Here is a 17,735-nt window from a genome sequence, read left to right on the forward strand (position 1 = left end):
TCGAAGAGTACAGAAGTGCCCTGTGGCGATACAAAATTCTGTTTATTCAAACTGAAACCACTCTTTGTAAGTTATCTAATTAAAGTTTTTTAATGTATCTCATCAAAATTTTCTTGGTTAGTGAAATATTTATACTAATGATAATTCAGTGTCCTTATGTACGGCTTTCTAAAAATATAAATCAATACAATTTTTACAAATTATTGACGATTATAGATTAAATGGTAATATTTTCATATCATCGTATCCGTAGCCAAAAATCAAATTTTGAATACCTACAAATTATTATTTTATTGATGCATGGTGAATCATGGTGTAGAATATATTAAAATATAATGCACGTAAAAGAAAAGTCTAAAGACCGGATTTCGTTTATTCTGCAATTTTTTTTTCTTTTTACTTACTGGTGTGCATTGTATAATAATGATATTATATAATACGTTTCTGATTAAAAAGCAACTAGGTATCTAAGTAATTTTATATTACATTTTCTGTGAACGGATAATTCTAATTCCAACCGATTTTTGATTTGATATTTTTAATAATCTACTATCTATTTGGCACGATATATCATCAATTCAACTTTTGATTAAAAGTTCAATATGAAGAACAAACTTCATCATCTGACGACCATATTAATGATTATACTAATATTAACTCATTTACAATGAAAGTAAAATTTTAAATTCAAAACCTTCAGGATATTGAAATTTCATGACAAAAAATTATAATAATATATGTTTACCAATGTAAATAGCCTTCTTATATTATAAAGACTCGTAATAAGATAGGGAGGTACCATATGTACTGGAATAAAAAATAAAATCTTATCTTTTGTTTTTCGTCAAGTCATTATGATATTGATATAATATACATATAAAACGTATCATTTATAATATTATGTACAATCACAGGCCTTCATTCTTAAATAAATATAAATTTTACAGATGTTCAATATCTGTTTGGAGATGCCTAAAAAAAAAAGTTGTCGACAATACAGATGATGAAAAATATTTAATATGTTTGTTATATCTCGTAGTAAAATGTATGATCATTTAAAATATATTATGTTTTACGAGGGAATCGGACAACCAAATTATGTGAGACGAGCTTAAGAAAAAATGACGTACCTATAATTTTTCTTGATATACGACTATACGAGTATGCTCTGAATTCAATGAAATAGTCCATAATATACAGGGGTTAAAGTGGGGGGGGGGACGCAAGGGGACTCAGTCCCCCTACCTCTAACGGTGGTTAAAAAGCGTCCTCTTTAACGACTTTAACAAATTATGCGTATGGTAAGTCGGAACGCTTCAAATTCTTCAATAATCAATTATATCCAAACATTATATAATCAATATAATTCAGAATTCCGATAATTCCGTTGAGATTACAAGTTACAACCGTGATTAGTGATTACCTATTAAGAAATTGTTATCACTTATTCGAAAAACACAAAAACGTTTACTAATATGATGTTTGGGCCAACCCGATGAAAACGTTTATAGCAATTTATAGCCACGTACGTGAGGTGAGGTACGCGTTCGGATTGTTTACTGTTCTGACCAATGCATACACTGTATAATTTATAAGTTTATTTATAACTATACATAAAAATATTCGAAAATCAAAAGATCATTATAATAATAATTATATTGTTGTACTAACAAAATATTATTATTGACAGCATTTAATGTAGTGTGTTGTAGTATGTACCTACTTAACCTTTATCGTTTTAAGTAGTTTTATTGAAAAAGTTTTTAATGTTAACTATATTTTAATTATCTATTTAAATAATTTGTTATAAAAAGAACTAAGAAGTTACGGCTAACAGGTAAATTTAATCTTATTTAAGTTAAATTATTTTTAAAGAATATTTATTTTTTAATTTTCATATATTGTTTTGTGTAGACATTATGAGTCTTTTGAAGTATAACTTCTCCAAAATTCCAAAGAATGATTTACCTACACATAAAGTTCCTACTAGCAAAGAACAAACTGCTACCAGTACATTTAAATCAAATATTGACTTATCAACCTCATCCACAATTCCTGTTACTAAATCTACTAATTATATAGATAATAATTCTTATCCTGATTGCTGGGACACCAAACAAATTCATTATTTTACTGAAACTTATCCTTGGATGTATTTTAAAGAAAAAAAAATTGGTTGTACATTTTGTAGAGATGTAAATCTAAATTTGCTTAAGCAAACAGGTTCACATATAGCAACTGAGTGGTCAAATGCAGAAATTTCTCCAACTGGTTTAAATTTAAAAAATAAACAGACTAATTTAAGAAAAAAAATATCAAAACACAAGCTTTCAATTTCACATTTAAATGCTCAAAAGATTGTTGATGAAAGTAAAAAAAATATAATGGATGAAAAATTATCTGAAATGGTATTATCTGAATCAGACCAAACACAAAAAATATTTAGAACAGCCTATTTAATTTCTAAAAATCAACGCCCATATACTGATATGCCAAAATTAGTTGACTTACAAGTTATTAATGGAGTTGATCTTGGTAGAATTCTTCAAACTAATGTATCATGTACACAAATAATTGATCATATTGCCTTTGAGATGAGAAAAAAATTAGCTAAATGCATTACAGAAAATGAAACAAAATTATGTATTTTAGTTGATGAATCAACAACTTTAAGCAAGAAGTCGATGTTGGTTGTTTGTTTGCGCTGTGCTATTGGTGAGTTAGGTGAAATAAATACATTCTTTTTTGATATTGTTGAACTGAATAATACCTCAGCTATATCTGTAAAAGGTTCAATGTTGCAAGCACTTGAAAAGTATGGGATTAATTTTGAGTTTTTAAAAAAAAACTTAATTGCTTTTGTTAGTGATGGAGCATCTAATATGTTGGGACGGAAATCTGGTGTCGGTACTCTATTAAAAAATGATTTTCCAAATATAATAACTTGGAACTGTTGTAACCACCGCCTAGAGTTGGCAGTTAACGATACTTTAAAAGAAGTAAGTGGACTAAATCAATTTCAGAGTTTTATTGAAAAACTTTATGCAACATACCATATGTCTCCTAAGAATACAAGTGAATTACGTGAATGTGCTGCTTCATTGGAGAAACAACTATTAACGATCGGTAAGATTTTCACTATTCGATGGGTTGCTTCAAGTCAGAGTACAGTGAAAGCTGTTTGGAATAATTATGAAGCTTTATTCAAACATTTTTCTTATGCATCTACTGACACATGTAGAGACTCAAGAGAAAGAGCAAAATATAATGGGTTAAAAAATATACTCACTTCGAATAATTTTGTACATAATCTTGGTGTGTTATATGATGCATTAATTGAACTATCAGACTTATCAATACAATTACAAAAAAGAGATATGACATTACCTGCTGCTCATAAATCTATTCAGCGTACAATTCGAGTTTTAGAGTCCATGGCTAGTATACCAGGTCCAAAAAGTCAAGAAGCAATTTCTGCTTGTGAAAACAAAGAATTCAAAAACATTCAAATATATTCTAAAACATCAGTTATAAAAATACAAATGGGACAATTTTTACAAGTTTAAGTAATAATATGAAACAAAGACTTATGACAACACAAGCTAGTAATGTGTCATCGAGGGAAGTTAATAATGAATATCAAGTTAATTTCAAAAATTTAATTGAAGATTTAGAAGTCCTTTCCCCAGAAAATTGGCCAGATAATATGGATATTCAGTATGGCGATGAAAATATTCGACGTTTATCACAGGTGTTTCAAATTGATCAAGTTTTATCTGTTCGAGGTTTTCGTGAGTTCAAATAAAATAAAAAAGTTAATATTGATATTAAACCTTTAATGACTGTAATTAACTCTATTGCAATATCTTCTTCGGAGTGTGAACGTACCTTTAGCTCAATGAATGTAAATGTAAGTCCTATAAGGAGTACATTAACATCAAGTCATTTGTCTTCACTAATTTTCATTCATTGTGTTGGGCCACCTCTAGAAAAATTTGATCCTAAATCATTTGTGAAGTCATGGATTATGAGAGGAAAACGTTCTGCTACAGAAACAAATTGTTTAAAAACAGCCAAAAAAGATGAAAATGAATCTAATCCTTATAACTCAATATGGAATTGTTTAAATGTTTAATTAAAAAACTTACTTGATTATTATTATGTTTGTTAGTTTTTATTTTTATTATTTAATGTTAAAGCAACCAAGTGCAAAAGAAAATTTAATTTATGTTCCTACATTACCTTACTATATATATTAATAGTTATTATAACTTATTTTACTCTTAAATGCATAAGTATAATAATATAGTTAATATGTATATTTTCTATGTTGGTATGTTACATTTATAATTTTTATGAATTCATGTTAAAGAAAACATTTTATTAAAGAAAATATAATTTATGTTCCTATTTAAATATTTATAATTGTTTTATTTTAAAATAGCTCTTTATTAAATAATGTAAAATTGAAATTCATACTTTCTTATTAATATATATAATATATATAGATATATAGGTAAAGTGTGATTTTATAAGCATACTTATCCCACCATGCATAGAATTTAAATTTTATTTTGTATAATTTAAAGCACTAAAAACCCAACATTTTATGATATAAATATTTTTGGTCAGGTTGATTTCTTTAGTTTTCTTAAAAAAACCACTACTTACAACTTAATATCATGAGAAACAATATTAAATTTGTGTAAAACATTAATTATTTTTAAAAATGTAGTATTATTTGTGATTTAAATTGTTCATAAAATAAATTACAAATTTTATCATTATTCAAGGTTTAAACTTAAAAGTGGGAATGTTGGATGAGTATGTTACACAATCACTGTTTAAAAATTACATGTATCTACTATAATATGTCTATGTGCATTAGACATTATACATAAAACAATATATGGAACGCTTAAAACTATATGGAGACGTTATATATATATATAGACTAACTATATGGGAATTTTTTCCCACTTTAAGCCCTGATAATATATAAGATTGCACTATGATGGCAATGCACGTTTTCTAAATAAAAGTTTCTTTATGTATACAATAATATAATAAATCGATATAATATAATACATTTTTTATTCTGAAATTAGTAGGCCGACATATAATTTTAATTCTATAGTATCAGTTCAGCGACGTCCGTCGTCCGTTGCACATGTGCGGTACAGGTTACTCAGTGTTTTTATTCAATTCCGACAGTTTCTATCTATACTACATCCTTATGTGTAGCACCGTTTCAACCGTTGTAAAAATTCTACTTACATTGTTTATTACTCTGCACGCCTAATCATTATCCAGTCTCAAAAAAACGGAAAAATTGGTAAATATAATTACTTTACTGTAATTCTATTGTTACTCAACCTTGTTCCCACACAACCGATAAGCACTTAATTACGCTTATCGACACAACACACCCCGATCCCCCGGCCCCGCCGGCGGTGGTCGATCATTACCCACTACCTACACGGTCACTAAGCCGAACTCGTTATCAATAATCCTCAAATATGAGCCGTATACAGAATGTGTCAAGTGATGCATTTGAAAACGACTCTGATATGGATTTAGATCAAAACGATGATTCTGAATTTCAAGATAAAACCTCTAAAAAAAAAAAAATGAGAAATTATCCAAGTTAAAACGTGTGTTACTTCTTTCGTCAAGCTCCACCTCACCTAAAACGTCAAAAAAAAACAAACAACAGACCCAGTTTGTTACAGAAAATAGGTTTACTCCTATCTCACCTGCTACTACACCTACCGAACTCGCTTCAAACCAACCAACTTCATACAATATTGAAACTGATGATGTCCAACCAATCCCAGCACCTCCACCTATTTTTGTCAGAAATATTGACAATTTTATCAAGCTGCGTACGGACTTTATAGATCTGATTGGCACTAATAATTTCTCATTTAAATCAACCTCGAAAAATCTAAAAATTGAAACTAAAGATTCTGATGCATACCGAAAGGTCATCAGACATCTCAAAGAAAAGCAAATTGAACATCACACGTATCAGGCTCGTGAAGATAGAGCCTTCCGAATCGTAGTACGTAACCTCCACCCATCTACACCAACTTCTGAGGTCGGAATAGCCATTTCTGAAATCGGCTACTCAGTTCGCAACGTCAGTAACGTTTTACATAAGACCTCTAGACAACCATTACCATTGTTTTTCGTTGATCTCGATCCTGCTGAAATCAACAAGGATATTTTTCACTTGAAAAATCTACTCCATACCAAAATATCAGTTGAAGAACCTCATAAACGTCGCGAGCTTATCCAATGCACAAATTGCCAAGACTACGGCCACTCAAAAACCTACTGCGCCCACCCACCAAGATGTGTCCGTTGCATAGGACAGCACCTAACCGCCAATTGCACCCAGTCCAAAGACCAGCCACCAACTTGCACCTTATGCGGAGGCAACCACACCGCCAGCTACCGTGGATGCAGCACACACAAACATCTCCAGTGGTTACATCGAAATTCAAGTCTGTTCTTTAAAAATTCTAAAACTAAAATAAACAATGTAATTAATACCAACAATGTAAGCGTGGGTCAAGACCCCAGTGTGGACACTCCCCAGACTACACCAATTACACAAGACTTAAATGCATTCCCCCCTCTTCCCAAAAAACCCCCTCCCGAAACACATGCAAAAAAAAAGTACTCACAACGTGAAACACAAAATCCCACCCAAGAAAATAACACAGAAAATCTAATGTCATCATTTTTAACCGAAATGAAGTTACTTATTAACCCGCTAATCCAATTGCTCACCACAGTAATCAATAAATTAATTTCAAATAATGAATTCTAATCCCCCCAACACCAAGTCTTTAAAAATTATACTATGGAATGCAGATGGTTTAAAACAAAACGAACCAGAGCTACTTCAATTTTTAATCCAAAGTAAAATTGACATCGCACTAATAACGGAAACCCACTACACTTCCAGTACTAATCACTTTTTCCCTGGGTTCCAAGTATACAAAGCCAACCACCCCGACGGAACCGCCCACGCGGGATCCGCCATTTTAGTCTCAAACCAAATCAAACACTACCCACTCCAAAGCCTCCAACTACCATCAATACAAGCAACGAATATCCAAATCGTACTAAATCATATTCCAACCACACTATCCTCAGTTTACTGTCCTCCTCTACCGGCAATAACGCCTCCTCAAATCGAAAACTTTCTAAAGTCACTTGGGCGTTCGTTTATCGCCGTTGGCGATTTCAACGCTAAGAACACTCAATGGGGTAGCAGACTGACAAACTCCAGAGGGAGATTATTTCTTGACAATATTCAAAAAATAGGCTGCTCTTTTATATCTCCAAACGGCCCAACCTACTGGCCTACTCACATAAATCGACAGCCTGACATTTTAGACTTCTTTCTCACCTCAATTCCAAAACACATAAGACATAAAATTCAAAATAGTTGTGAAATTTCATCAGATCATACCCCGGTCATTCTTGAAATAAATGGTTCAACAACCTGCAAACCTCCCCGATCCACCCTCGCAAAAGGTCCTGTCAATTGGGAAAAATTATCCACCATCTTAGAAAATAACACAAACTTAAAAATCTCTCTAAAAACCAGCAGTGAAATTGAAATAGCGTCCCAAGACTTTGTCAACTCAATAAAAGCAGCAATCTCCGACTCATCCTATACTCCTAATCCAAACAAACCAACAAATTCAAATCAATACGAGATACCTCTCAACATAAAAACCCTAATTATCGAAAAGCGTCGTGCACGCTCACGCTGGCAACACACTAGACTGCCATCCGACAAAAAAAGATACAATTACCTGTCCAATACCATAAAAACAAAAATTCGGATCCACAAATCTGAGTTATTTAAACACAAATACGAATCCTTATGTTCTAAAGATGGATCCTTATGGAGAACCACGAAAAATATTTTAAAAATCAAAGATCAACCTTTCCATTTACAAAAAGCAGACGGCACCTTAGCCTTCTCGAACATTGACAAAGCCAAAACTTTTGGTAAACACCTATCTGAAATATTTACTCCTCATCACGATATAACTCCTAAACCAAGTCACTTAAAGCAAATTACAAACTTCCTAACTAGCCCGCTACCAATGTCACTCCCCACCAAACACACATCTCCCAACGAAATAAAAAACTTAATACAAAAGTTAAAAATCAAAAAATCTACCTAGACACGATCAAATAACAAATAAAATACTCCAACACCTTCCTAAAAAATCAATAGTTCTTCTTACACACATTTTCAATTCTATGTTGAGAATGTCCTGCTTTCCGTCAATCTGGAAATTATCTGTAATCATCCTTATACACAAACCCAACAAACCAAAAAATGAACCCTCCTCATACAGGCCAATAAGCCTTCTGCCAGTATTAGGGAAATTATTTGAAAAAGTAATGCTCAAACGAATTAGACCCATTCTCAAGTTCCACAAAATTATACCAAATACCCAATTTGGCTTCAGAGAAAACCACTCCACAACTCACCAGATCCACCGAATTGTCGACAAAATAGCCTCGTCGTTTGAGACCAAAAACTTCTGCCCAGGAGTATTCTTAGACGTATCACAAGCGTTCGACCGTGTCTGGCACACCGGATTACTCTTTAAGCTAAAAATGTTCCTCCCGACTCCACTCTACTTGTTGACCAAATCATATCTACAAGACCGCTCATTTCTCGTCCGCCAAGGAGACTCCCTCTCATAACAATTCAAAATCTTAGCTGGAGTACCCCAAGGAAGTGATCTATCACCAGACCTCTACAACATTTATACAGCTGACATTCCCAACTCCGAAAATACTCTGATAGCCACTTATGCCAACGACACGGCAATCCTCTCATCCCATCCCGATTCCATAACAGCATACCAAAACCTCCAAATTCATCTTGACAATATATCTCAATGGTCCACCAAATGGAGAATAAAAATCAATACAGACAAGTCCTTTCACATTCCTTTTACTTTAAGAAAAGCTGTTTTTCCTACAATCTATTTTCAAAACAATCCAATCCAAAGTAACCTAAGTAACCTAACCTAACCTAACCTAACCTAACCACAACTCAAACCAAATACTTAGGTCTAATTTTAGACAAACGACTAACTTGGGGCCCACACCTCAAAATCAAAAGAAAGACTCTTAACACCAGACTTCATCTTTTACGGCCTATCCTCAAGTCTAAACTCTCTATTGACAACAAATTACTATTATACAAATCAATGCTCAAACCTATCTGGGCATATGGCATACAAATTTGGGGATGTGCCAAGCCTTCCCAAATACGGACCATACAAGCCTTCCAGTCCATTTCCCTTCGCCTAATAACATCCGCGCCATGGTACGTCTCAAACCACTCACTTCACTAAGATCTTAAAATGGAAACAGTCTCCAAAACAGCCATAAACTACTATAAAAAGTTACACACCAAAACAGCTAACCACACAAATCCATTGATTTCCAACTTGGCCAGCGAATTCATGTCGATTAAAAAGACACTGGTGTCGTGATCTCCTAAATCCCGACCTGCACTAATTGAAAAATAAATAAATAAATAAAAAAAAAAAAATAAAAAAAAAAAAACTCTCTCCCCCAAGTTAGAGGGTATCCACACTGGTGGACCTCCCTTCTCACGCCATTCATGTATACCTACCTTTTCTTTGTTATCATATTTACTTATTGTATGTATAAATTACAGATTGTAAATATTCTATTTTATCTAATAAAAAAAAATAAAAAAAAAAATTCTATAGTTGCTATTTTTATATGGTCTTAAATGATTAATGTGAGTATTTTTTTTTATTGTTATTAACTTTTATTTAACTGAAACCTTCTTAAATACTTTATTAACTATAACTAAGATTTACTTAGGCACTATTTTTATAACCTGCTCAAAATAAAATACATTTTGTATTTTTATGACTAGTGAATTATCAAAACTTGCACTTTTGTACTTCTTTTTAGTTACCTACTTATATAACTTTATAATTTTATTTTATTTTTTACATGTATTACATATTTACATGCAGATACATTTTACTGAGATTGCAGGTTAAACAAATTTTAGGTGAATTCATACGATAATATTGTTATTATATATAATATATAATATAAGTTAAAGATTATAAAACATATTTGGTTTTATTTGGTTACTAATAACTCATCAATGCAACGCTCTAGATTAAGAAATTTATGTTATGTATTTGTTATAAGTACCTTTTTTTAAAGTTCCTTAAATAATTAAAATATTAACATTTTAAAATGCATATTTTTAATTTTTTTTAGTGCATAAACACTCTAACCATGCTGTAATGTAATATTTTCTATAATATTACAAAATGCTCTGATGAGGGCTGTACTTCTATCTAGAAAGAGGGTAAATCGAAACAGCATTATTAAACACATCCGTCACATAAATCGTTATACCTACCTATTATTACAGTGAGAAACTTTAATATGCATTTAAAAAACTCGATTATATATTAATAAAACAATCTGGGAAAATATTACTTAAAACATAAAACATTATTCTTTGGGATCGTTATAATAATAGGTATACCTTGAATCTAGATTAAATAATTAAAAACATAAAACATTTTCAATTTTCAATTTTTTTTAACGCGTTTTCAGTTTAACTATCTCTTAGAATAATTCATATTCTGGTGCATACTATTTTTATATAATATTTTTGTTTAGAATATTCATATTTTTACAGTAATATAATATATTAAAAAAAATTCTTTGATCAGAGTACACATTCCTATAAAGAGGGTATATTGAAACTGTGCTATTAAGCATAACGGTCCCCATATTGCTATTTCCTAGCTATTATTATTATACTAAGAAACTTTGTAATGCATTTTGAAAACGTGATAAATCAGTTTCGGTGATTATTTTGTTCGAAAACACGGCAATCGAGAAAGATTAATTAGATACGGTGAACTTCAGGCGGCGGATTCAAATTTTAATAATATGCTGTCGTTCCTTATACCTATTGTTACCTACAGATATTATTTTACGAGAATTTTAGTCTAAATAAACGGTTTTCGTTTTTACCACGTGGTCAAAGAATTAAAGTGCCCACATGAGGGGCGTCGTGTGTATCATCGTCACGCGGATAAATTGTAAAAAAAAAAATATAGTAAAAAATCCCAAAGGGGATCTTCGATCTCGGTTTACAAAACAACCCTTTTACGATTTTAAAGTGCTCGTAAGTCTTATTATACCGTTGGTTGAAGATTTTCAAAGCGTGTTGAACTAAATAATACCAGTGATGTAACTTCGATGATGAATATATTATAATATCGGTCTTGTATATTATTTAAAGTTCAAGTATTTGATAATACCCTGAACTACTACGTTGGTATCCATCTTTATTAATTCATAATATTTTAAGCGCTCGTGAAAAAGCATGGTTTGACAAAATACGTATAATATACGAGTATACATGTATAGCTGTAGGTATCTCAGGATTCTTTGAGTGTAATAAAATTAATTTTATACATAATAAACACGACGTCATAAAACCAAACTTTTGAAGTGTGAGAAGAATATACCTAAAAAGAATATGTAAATATATTTTAAATAATTTAATAAAAACGCGGCCATTAGTGATTTGTAAAGAAAAAAATTATCACAAGTTATTTGACCAACAATTATATATTATAAAAACATAATGAGTTTGAATTTTGATAATAACTATAAATTCAAAATAAAACTATGTTGTAAATTTCATATTTTCATATGTTATTTTTTAAAATAAAAGTACTATAATTATATTATAGCAAACAATGACCCAATTATATAAAAAAAAAATACCTATCACGTGCATTGTAGTATAGCGCTTAATGTTTTGTGTGATATGTGTGTAATGATTTTTCGAAAATTCAAGTTTGTACTGGGAAATTCTAAAAAATCAGTGAACCGCTAAAAATACGCCAACTTTCATATTTATTTCCAGCACATAATTCTCTCTTTCCAGACAGGGATCTGCAGGCAGCTTTAAATTTTTGGAAATCCGCTGTCCAATAATTTATCGAGATCTATTGTAGTTACTTCAGGAAGCACGATTTCATTTATTATCTCACACGCGTGCACGTACTAGCTACTCGTACTTAATTCGTATGATCTAAGAATGCTCATCTTTATTTCGAGGTTTTTCGTTTTCGTTCTATCTTCGTCTTTCGTGAGTTTCCAATTTCTAATCACCAAATTATTCATGTAAGACTGTATCAAATAAATCTTTATTATACTAATTTTAATATAAGATTTTAAGTATTAAATATAAATATTTCATTAATTTAAAAATGTATTTTTCAATAATAATTATACTTTTTACTAACAATAATGTATACTACAGACATATGTTTTAACTTATTATCTGTGTTTACATAACATTAAAATGATAGATAAGGTTTCCTCTTAAAAATTTAAATTTAAATTTATTAAAAAAATAAATCTTTATTCTCCAAATAAAAAGTGTTTAGTTTTATCTTTATCAAGATACAAAAGTACTTATCTAATCTCAACACTACCTTTGCTTCGGATAGAATTTTGATTTTATCATATATTTACTTATTTTATACCCTTTTATATACTTGATTAAGTTCTAAAAGAGCCCATTTCCCAAATCAATCTTAAGATTTGCACAGAATTATTATTGATCAAGTCAAGTCTCAGAATTTCTGAAGAAACCGGAAGCATGATATATCTGTTAAAAAGTGAATTACTTTGTATATGGCCTTAAACATAAACGTGCGTGAATTGTGTCTGGTCGCAGGCGCACACGAATTGATTTTAATTTACTTTACATACTCTTATAAGACTTACCACAGTATATACCAGTGGTTCTCAAACTGTGGAACGTGTACCACTGACGGTATACAGTGTGCTACATGTTGATACACAACAGACCGTGTATAGTAGTAGTATCGAATTTTGTAATGAATTTTTATACATTACTGTTGTTAAAAATGTATTGACATTTTGAAAACTAAGTTCAATGTTTAGTAGTCATTATATCATATATACGAATGGTCCATGAGACGTACACATGAGTGGTTCGCAATAAAAAAATTGAGAATCTTTGCACAAAGCACATAATGAAAGTAAAATTCTCCTTAGGATATGACCAACTATAATCATCTTGATGCTACACGCAATGATGGATTACACATTAATAATTGTTGACCACTAAGCGGTTACAATTTCGGCGCTCCTTAGAAAATGATTACAAACGTCCTTAATTTTGTTACTCGATAATAAATTAAAGTAAAAGTTTTTAATAATAATCAACTAATTTTTATAAGTAAAATAATTATTATCAAATTAATTCATTAAGCCCTCCTAATTCATTAAAAATAAAATTAATTAGTAATTACAGTAATTAGCCTACACTACGTCATAATGTTCAATTTTAAAGGATAACACATAATTTATCATCACAATTCAATCGCTGAACAGGTCAAGCTTAATTGATAACTTTTTTTCAGTAGATGAGTAATATTCGAGAGAACAAATTATTTATTTATTTTCGTTCGCCAACTCTGATCACGTAAATTCAAGTAAGTTAATTATTTTCGTATTATTTTTCGGTTACGTTAATTTGTGTGAACACCCTAAGCCGATAAATTTGTCATCCAAAAGTAATACCATTGTCCACCATATGTCCATATAACTACACTGCGGTACAAGTCGTGCACGAATAAAATAACTTTTACTTCAGCATAAAGTATATATTAATGAAATTATTTATGATGTTTGAAAAATCAATCGAGTTCAAACCGTTTATTAATTTGTTAATGAAATTAACTCGGCTCTAAGTCGAATAATAATTATTTATTGATTGCACTTTTCCTGTCTGTAAACATCATCGAGGATGGGTTATAAATTATAATGTTACAGCATTAAAACGACGATCTTAGGGCTCACATCTTTAATTACGAATGAAAACGTATACATTTTCAGATATAATTTGGAGTTTTGAAGGATTTTAGTTTATTACAACATGTCACGTCATGTGTCACCGTCACATATAATCGTAGTTTATTAAACATATTATAGTTATTATATTTTAAAACTGTTCCAAGAAGCTTTAATTGTTCAAGGTTTTAACGAGATCAAACATAATAAAATTCAAATTTAATGACAGTGGTAACTCGCTCTAAAGTGTTTTTGGGGAGAAAATACTTAAATACATGTTGAAAAATTTAAATATTTTAGAGATTATGTCTACAACATGATTTTAGATATGAGTATTTCAAACTCATGCATAACTTAAAAGTTTTAGCTGTAAAAAAGTATAACGATTTTTACACCTTAAATTTATTACTGTAAAATAAAATCTGAAAAACAATAACTTCAAAAACAAAAGTGCACTACGAAATGTCTTCTAAATTTTTAATTTTAAAATAAGAGTTATTAATAACTTAAATATCTAAAAGTCTAGAAATGTTAATAGTGCCTATCTACGACAAAATGTTTAATGTAGATACCTAATCGTTTAATAACATAACAATTAAAAGTGTCATCGAAATGGAAACGCGTGACAAGAAAATATAATATACTTCGAAATACATTTCAAATATATTTTTATTTCTCTCTAAGATATTTATACCTCGTTAAAATTGTCTGCATTAAACTTCATTAAAAAAAAAGATGATAAAATATGAATATTTTACAATTCATTGAATTACTATTCATATAACGTGCCTATATTAACTATTGCTTTATTAATAAATTGTAATTTTAAATAATAATAATAATTATTTTAATTACCTTCTTTAAATAATTACTATTAGTAATTAAATATTTCATACTTATTCTTCTATTTCTCAACGCATAAGTCCAATGGCCATATATTACACAAATACAGTGAAAACTCTCTACAAGGAATCTGAAGGGACCATGTTATTTCTTTCGTTATTGAGAGGTTTCGTATTAGAGAGTAATTAATGAGTTTTAAATCAAACTAACCATTATAAGCTTAATGTTATTTACGTAATATAGAGTTTTTCGTTGTAACGAGTTTCGTTATAAAGAGTTTTCACTGTATTAAAATCTATGACAATTTTTGATGCTAGCCGAACTAAACTAACTTTAAGAACCCAGTTAGAGTAATGATTTTTAATTGAACAAAAATAGTTAATTTAAAGAGTTTGACTGTATATCTCAAAATTGCAGTGTGTAGTATTCTCAATAACAAATAAGTGATTCATTTCTTTTAATCTTTATGAACTACAGATATAAAAACTTGGAATTACATTTAGATAAGTATGTATTTAAATATTGCACTGAAACCATAAAATAAATGATTAAAACCAGAAAAAACCAAAGACATGCATTTATGTATATAATAAACTAAATTTCAGAATATATGCAAATATGCATAATACTGTAAATGCATGATACAATTATTTCGATAATTTTATTTATTAAAATTGTGAAATAATTGCCTATCTATAAGAATTAAAAAATAGGTCAACTTGAAAAAAAACATTGAAATTCATATACACTCTAATCCCAATTAATATTGTTAGTATTTTATCCAAATATTTACCCCCAGATTATTCTATATCATATACCTCCCTACATCATATTGAAATGTGGAGTGCTCACCATCGATATGATCTTTGCTTAATTTGTACAACTGAAGTACCTATACTTAAAACTACGTAATATATTAGTTTTATTGGGTTTCGTTCGGACTTGTGCGGGCAATGAATTTCCGTAAGAGTAGTGGTTATATATCGTATAGATTATGTGTGTGCTGTGGGCAATAGTTTACGGCAATAAAGATCCGAAAAATCCATTTTCCACTTGCGGCTTTTAAGAGCAGAAAGTTAATTCAAAAATAAAATAATTCTTCTATTTCCTCCAAACCAATTCTTATATAGGTGTGAACCCTCCACTGTTATTAAAACAAAAAAACTCGAAGTACATAACATACATAATATAGTATCGATTTCTTTGATACCTAGTCTATAATATTATTATACAACTGTACTTACCTATATAGATAGTCTTTTTGATTTATGATTGTGCTTTGTTTGTAGAAATATAAAATGTGTGTATTTCACTTTACTACTTTTACAGAACACCGGTGGTAAAAATGTATTGATTGTGTATTAAAAATCAGTATATAATCATAATAATAATGATAATAAAACAGACATAAACTGAGTAAAGGCGGAAGCAAATGCGAATCAATAGTTTATTATATAATATTTTCCCTATAGTTTCTAAACGAGTGCAGTAATATTGTTCATCGATTTCTTTCATATCCAAAGTTATGTAAATAAAATATATTTCTTGTTCGAATTCACTACAATAGTCAGTTGAGTACTATAATTATATTCGTCTGAAGTAGATGATATCGAAAAATTTTGCTGAGAATACTTCGTTCTATAACTCTCACCACTGTGATCTCTGACGATATCGATTTACAAATTTGACAGTATTCATAATATCTCCCCCTAAATTTTATATTTAAATCCACTACTTCTCTGAACAGAATTTGTAAGCCTGCATTGAACCATTTTGATTTAAGATACAAATTTTGAAGCAGTAACAAATTATAATTTATTTAATAAAAAGTTAAAAGATAATAATTGATTGTTAAAAACAACACTTTAAGTTATTATAAATTACATAATCACTTAAATCATATTTTTATATTAAAAATATATAATACGGAAAAAATATTTAAAACTAGTAAATTTTTATAATTTAAAATTAAGGTATATGAATAAAAGATTAATATACCTATATATTTATTAATTTTATCTATTGGGATGCAATTTTAGAAAATGTAAGTTAAAAATTCAAAATATTTTTAGGTAACATGTGCAATAATTGTCGTTATACGAAAATAATTATATTATATTATTACTCCCCGATCAGTAGCGGTCAGTGAACAAAATTTACGGGAAGACTATAGTCTCATGGCTTCCGTTAAAAAAAAAAATTAATGTTTTTGATATTGTATTATTATTGGGGGATGCAGTCTCAAAATTTATCATTACTCACGGCGACTACTGAGTGGAATATATAATAAATAATGAGCAACTGTGAACTTTGATACAGTATATGTACCCTAAATGTAGCTTATTATTTAATTAATTAGTCTTAAAATATGTTTTTATAATATATCAAATACCTAGTAAAAGTGTTTTCATACATTTTAATAACAATATTCTCGTTCCACCATGGGGAAAAATATTTAATAAATAAATATAGACAATTAATACTTAAAATATGATAACATAAATCGGCTATTACTGTTTCATTTGTGGTTTTAGAAATATGAAACTTGAAATTTTAAGTTATTTAAACACTTTTAACTTGTTTGTCATTTTCTCATAAATTATGTTTAAATTTTGGTTTTTCCTCATATACCGATAAAAATTAATCACTGTTCCCCAAAGAAAAGTTTTTACACTGAGTATTAGAGGGTGAACGCCCGATAATTTTTGAACATTTCATTATTAAAATATTTTTCTATTTTTGACCTACAAACCAAAAACTATGGAAGTTAAAAAGTCTGTCGACCAGAAAATATTTCAAATCGATATCCATATCAACAGCATAACATCATGACATTTGAATTGTACTAATAGGTAAGTACTGTTTCGTAATGTAAATTCATTACAAAAATCATTTAACGTGTTACTTTCCAAATCATTTTATGATCTGAGCCATTC

The 17,735-nt window shown here is 29.6% G+C and overlaps 2 protein-coding genes across 2 annotated transcripts in view; both read left to right on the forward strand.

Moving 5' to 3' along the window:
• The window catches only part of LOC149063067 (uncharacterized), a 331,333-nt gene that overhangs the window by 116,154 nt on the left and 197,444 nt on the right, over nucleotides 1-17,735 (forward strand). The gene's annotated exons all lie outside the window — the stretch shown is intronic.
• On the forward strand, nucleotides 1,823-3,779 carry LOC149063069 (E3 SUMO-protein ligase KIAA1586-like). The gene has a single exon (XM_089216332.1). It carries the CDS (start codon nucleotides 1,920-1,922, stop codon nucleotides 3,564-3,566), a length of 1,647 nt encoding a protein of 548 aa, XP_089072458.1. The 5' UTR covers nucleotides 1,823-1,919; the 3' UTR covers nucleotides 3,567-3,779.

This window comes from Diuraphis noxia, unplaced genomic scaffold, assembly GCF_037042655.1.
Source record: "Diuraphis noxia isolate RWA-SAM2 unplaced genomic scaffold, SU_Dnox_SAM2 contig0001, whole genome shotgun sequence".
NCBI classification, from domain to species: domain Eukaryota; kingdom Metazoa; phylum Arthropoda; class Insecta; order Hemiptera; family Aphididae; genus Diuraphis; species Diuraphis noxia.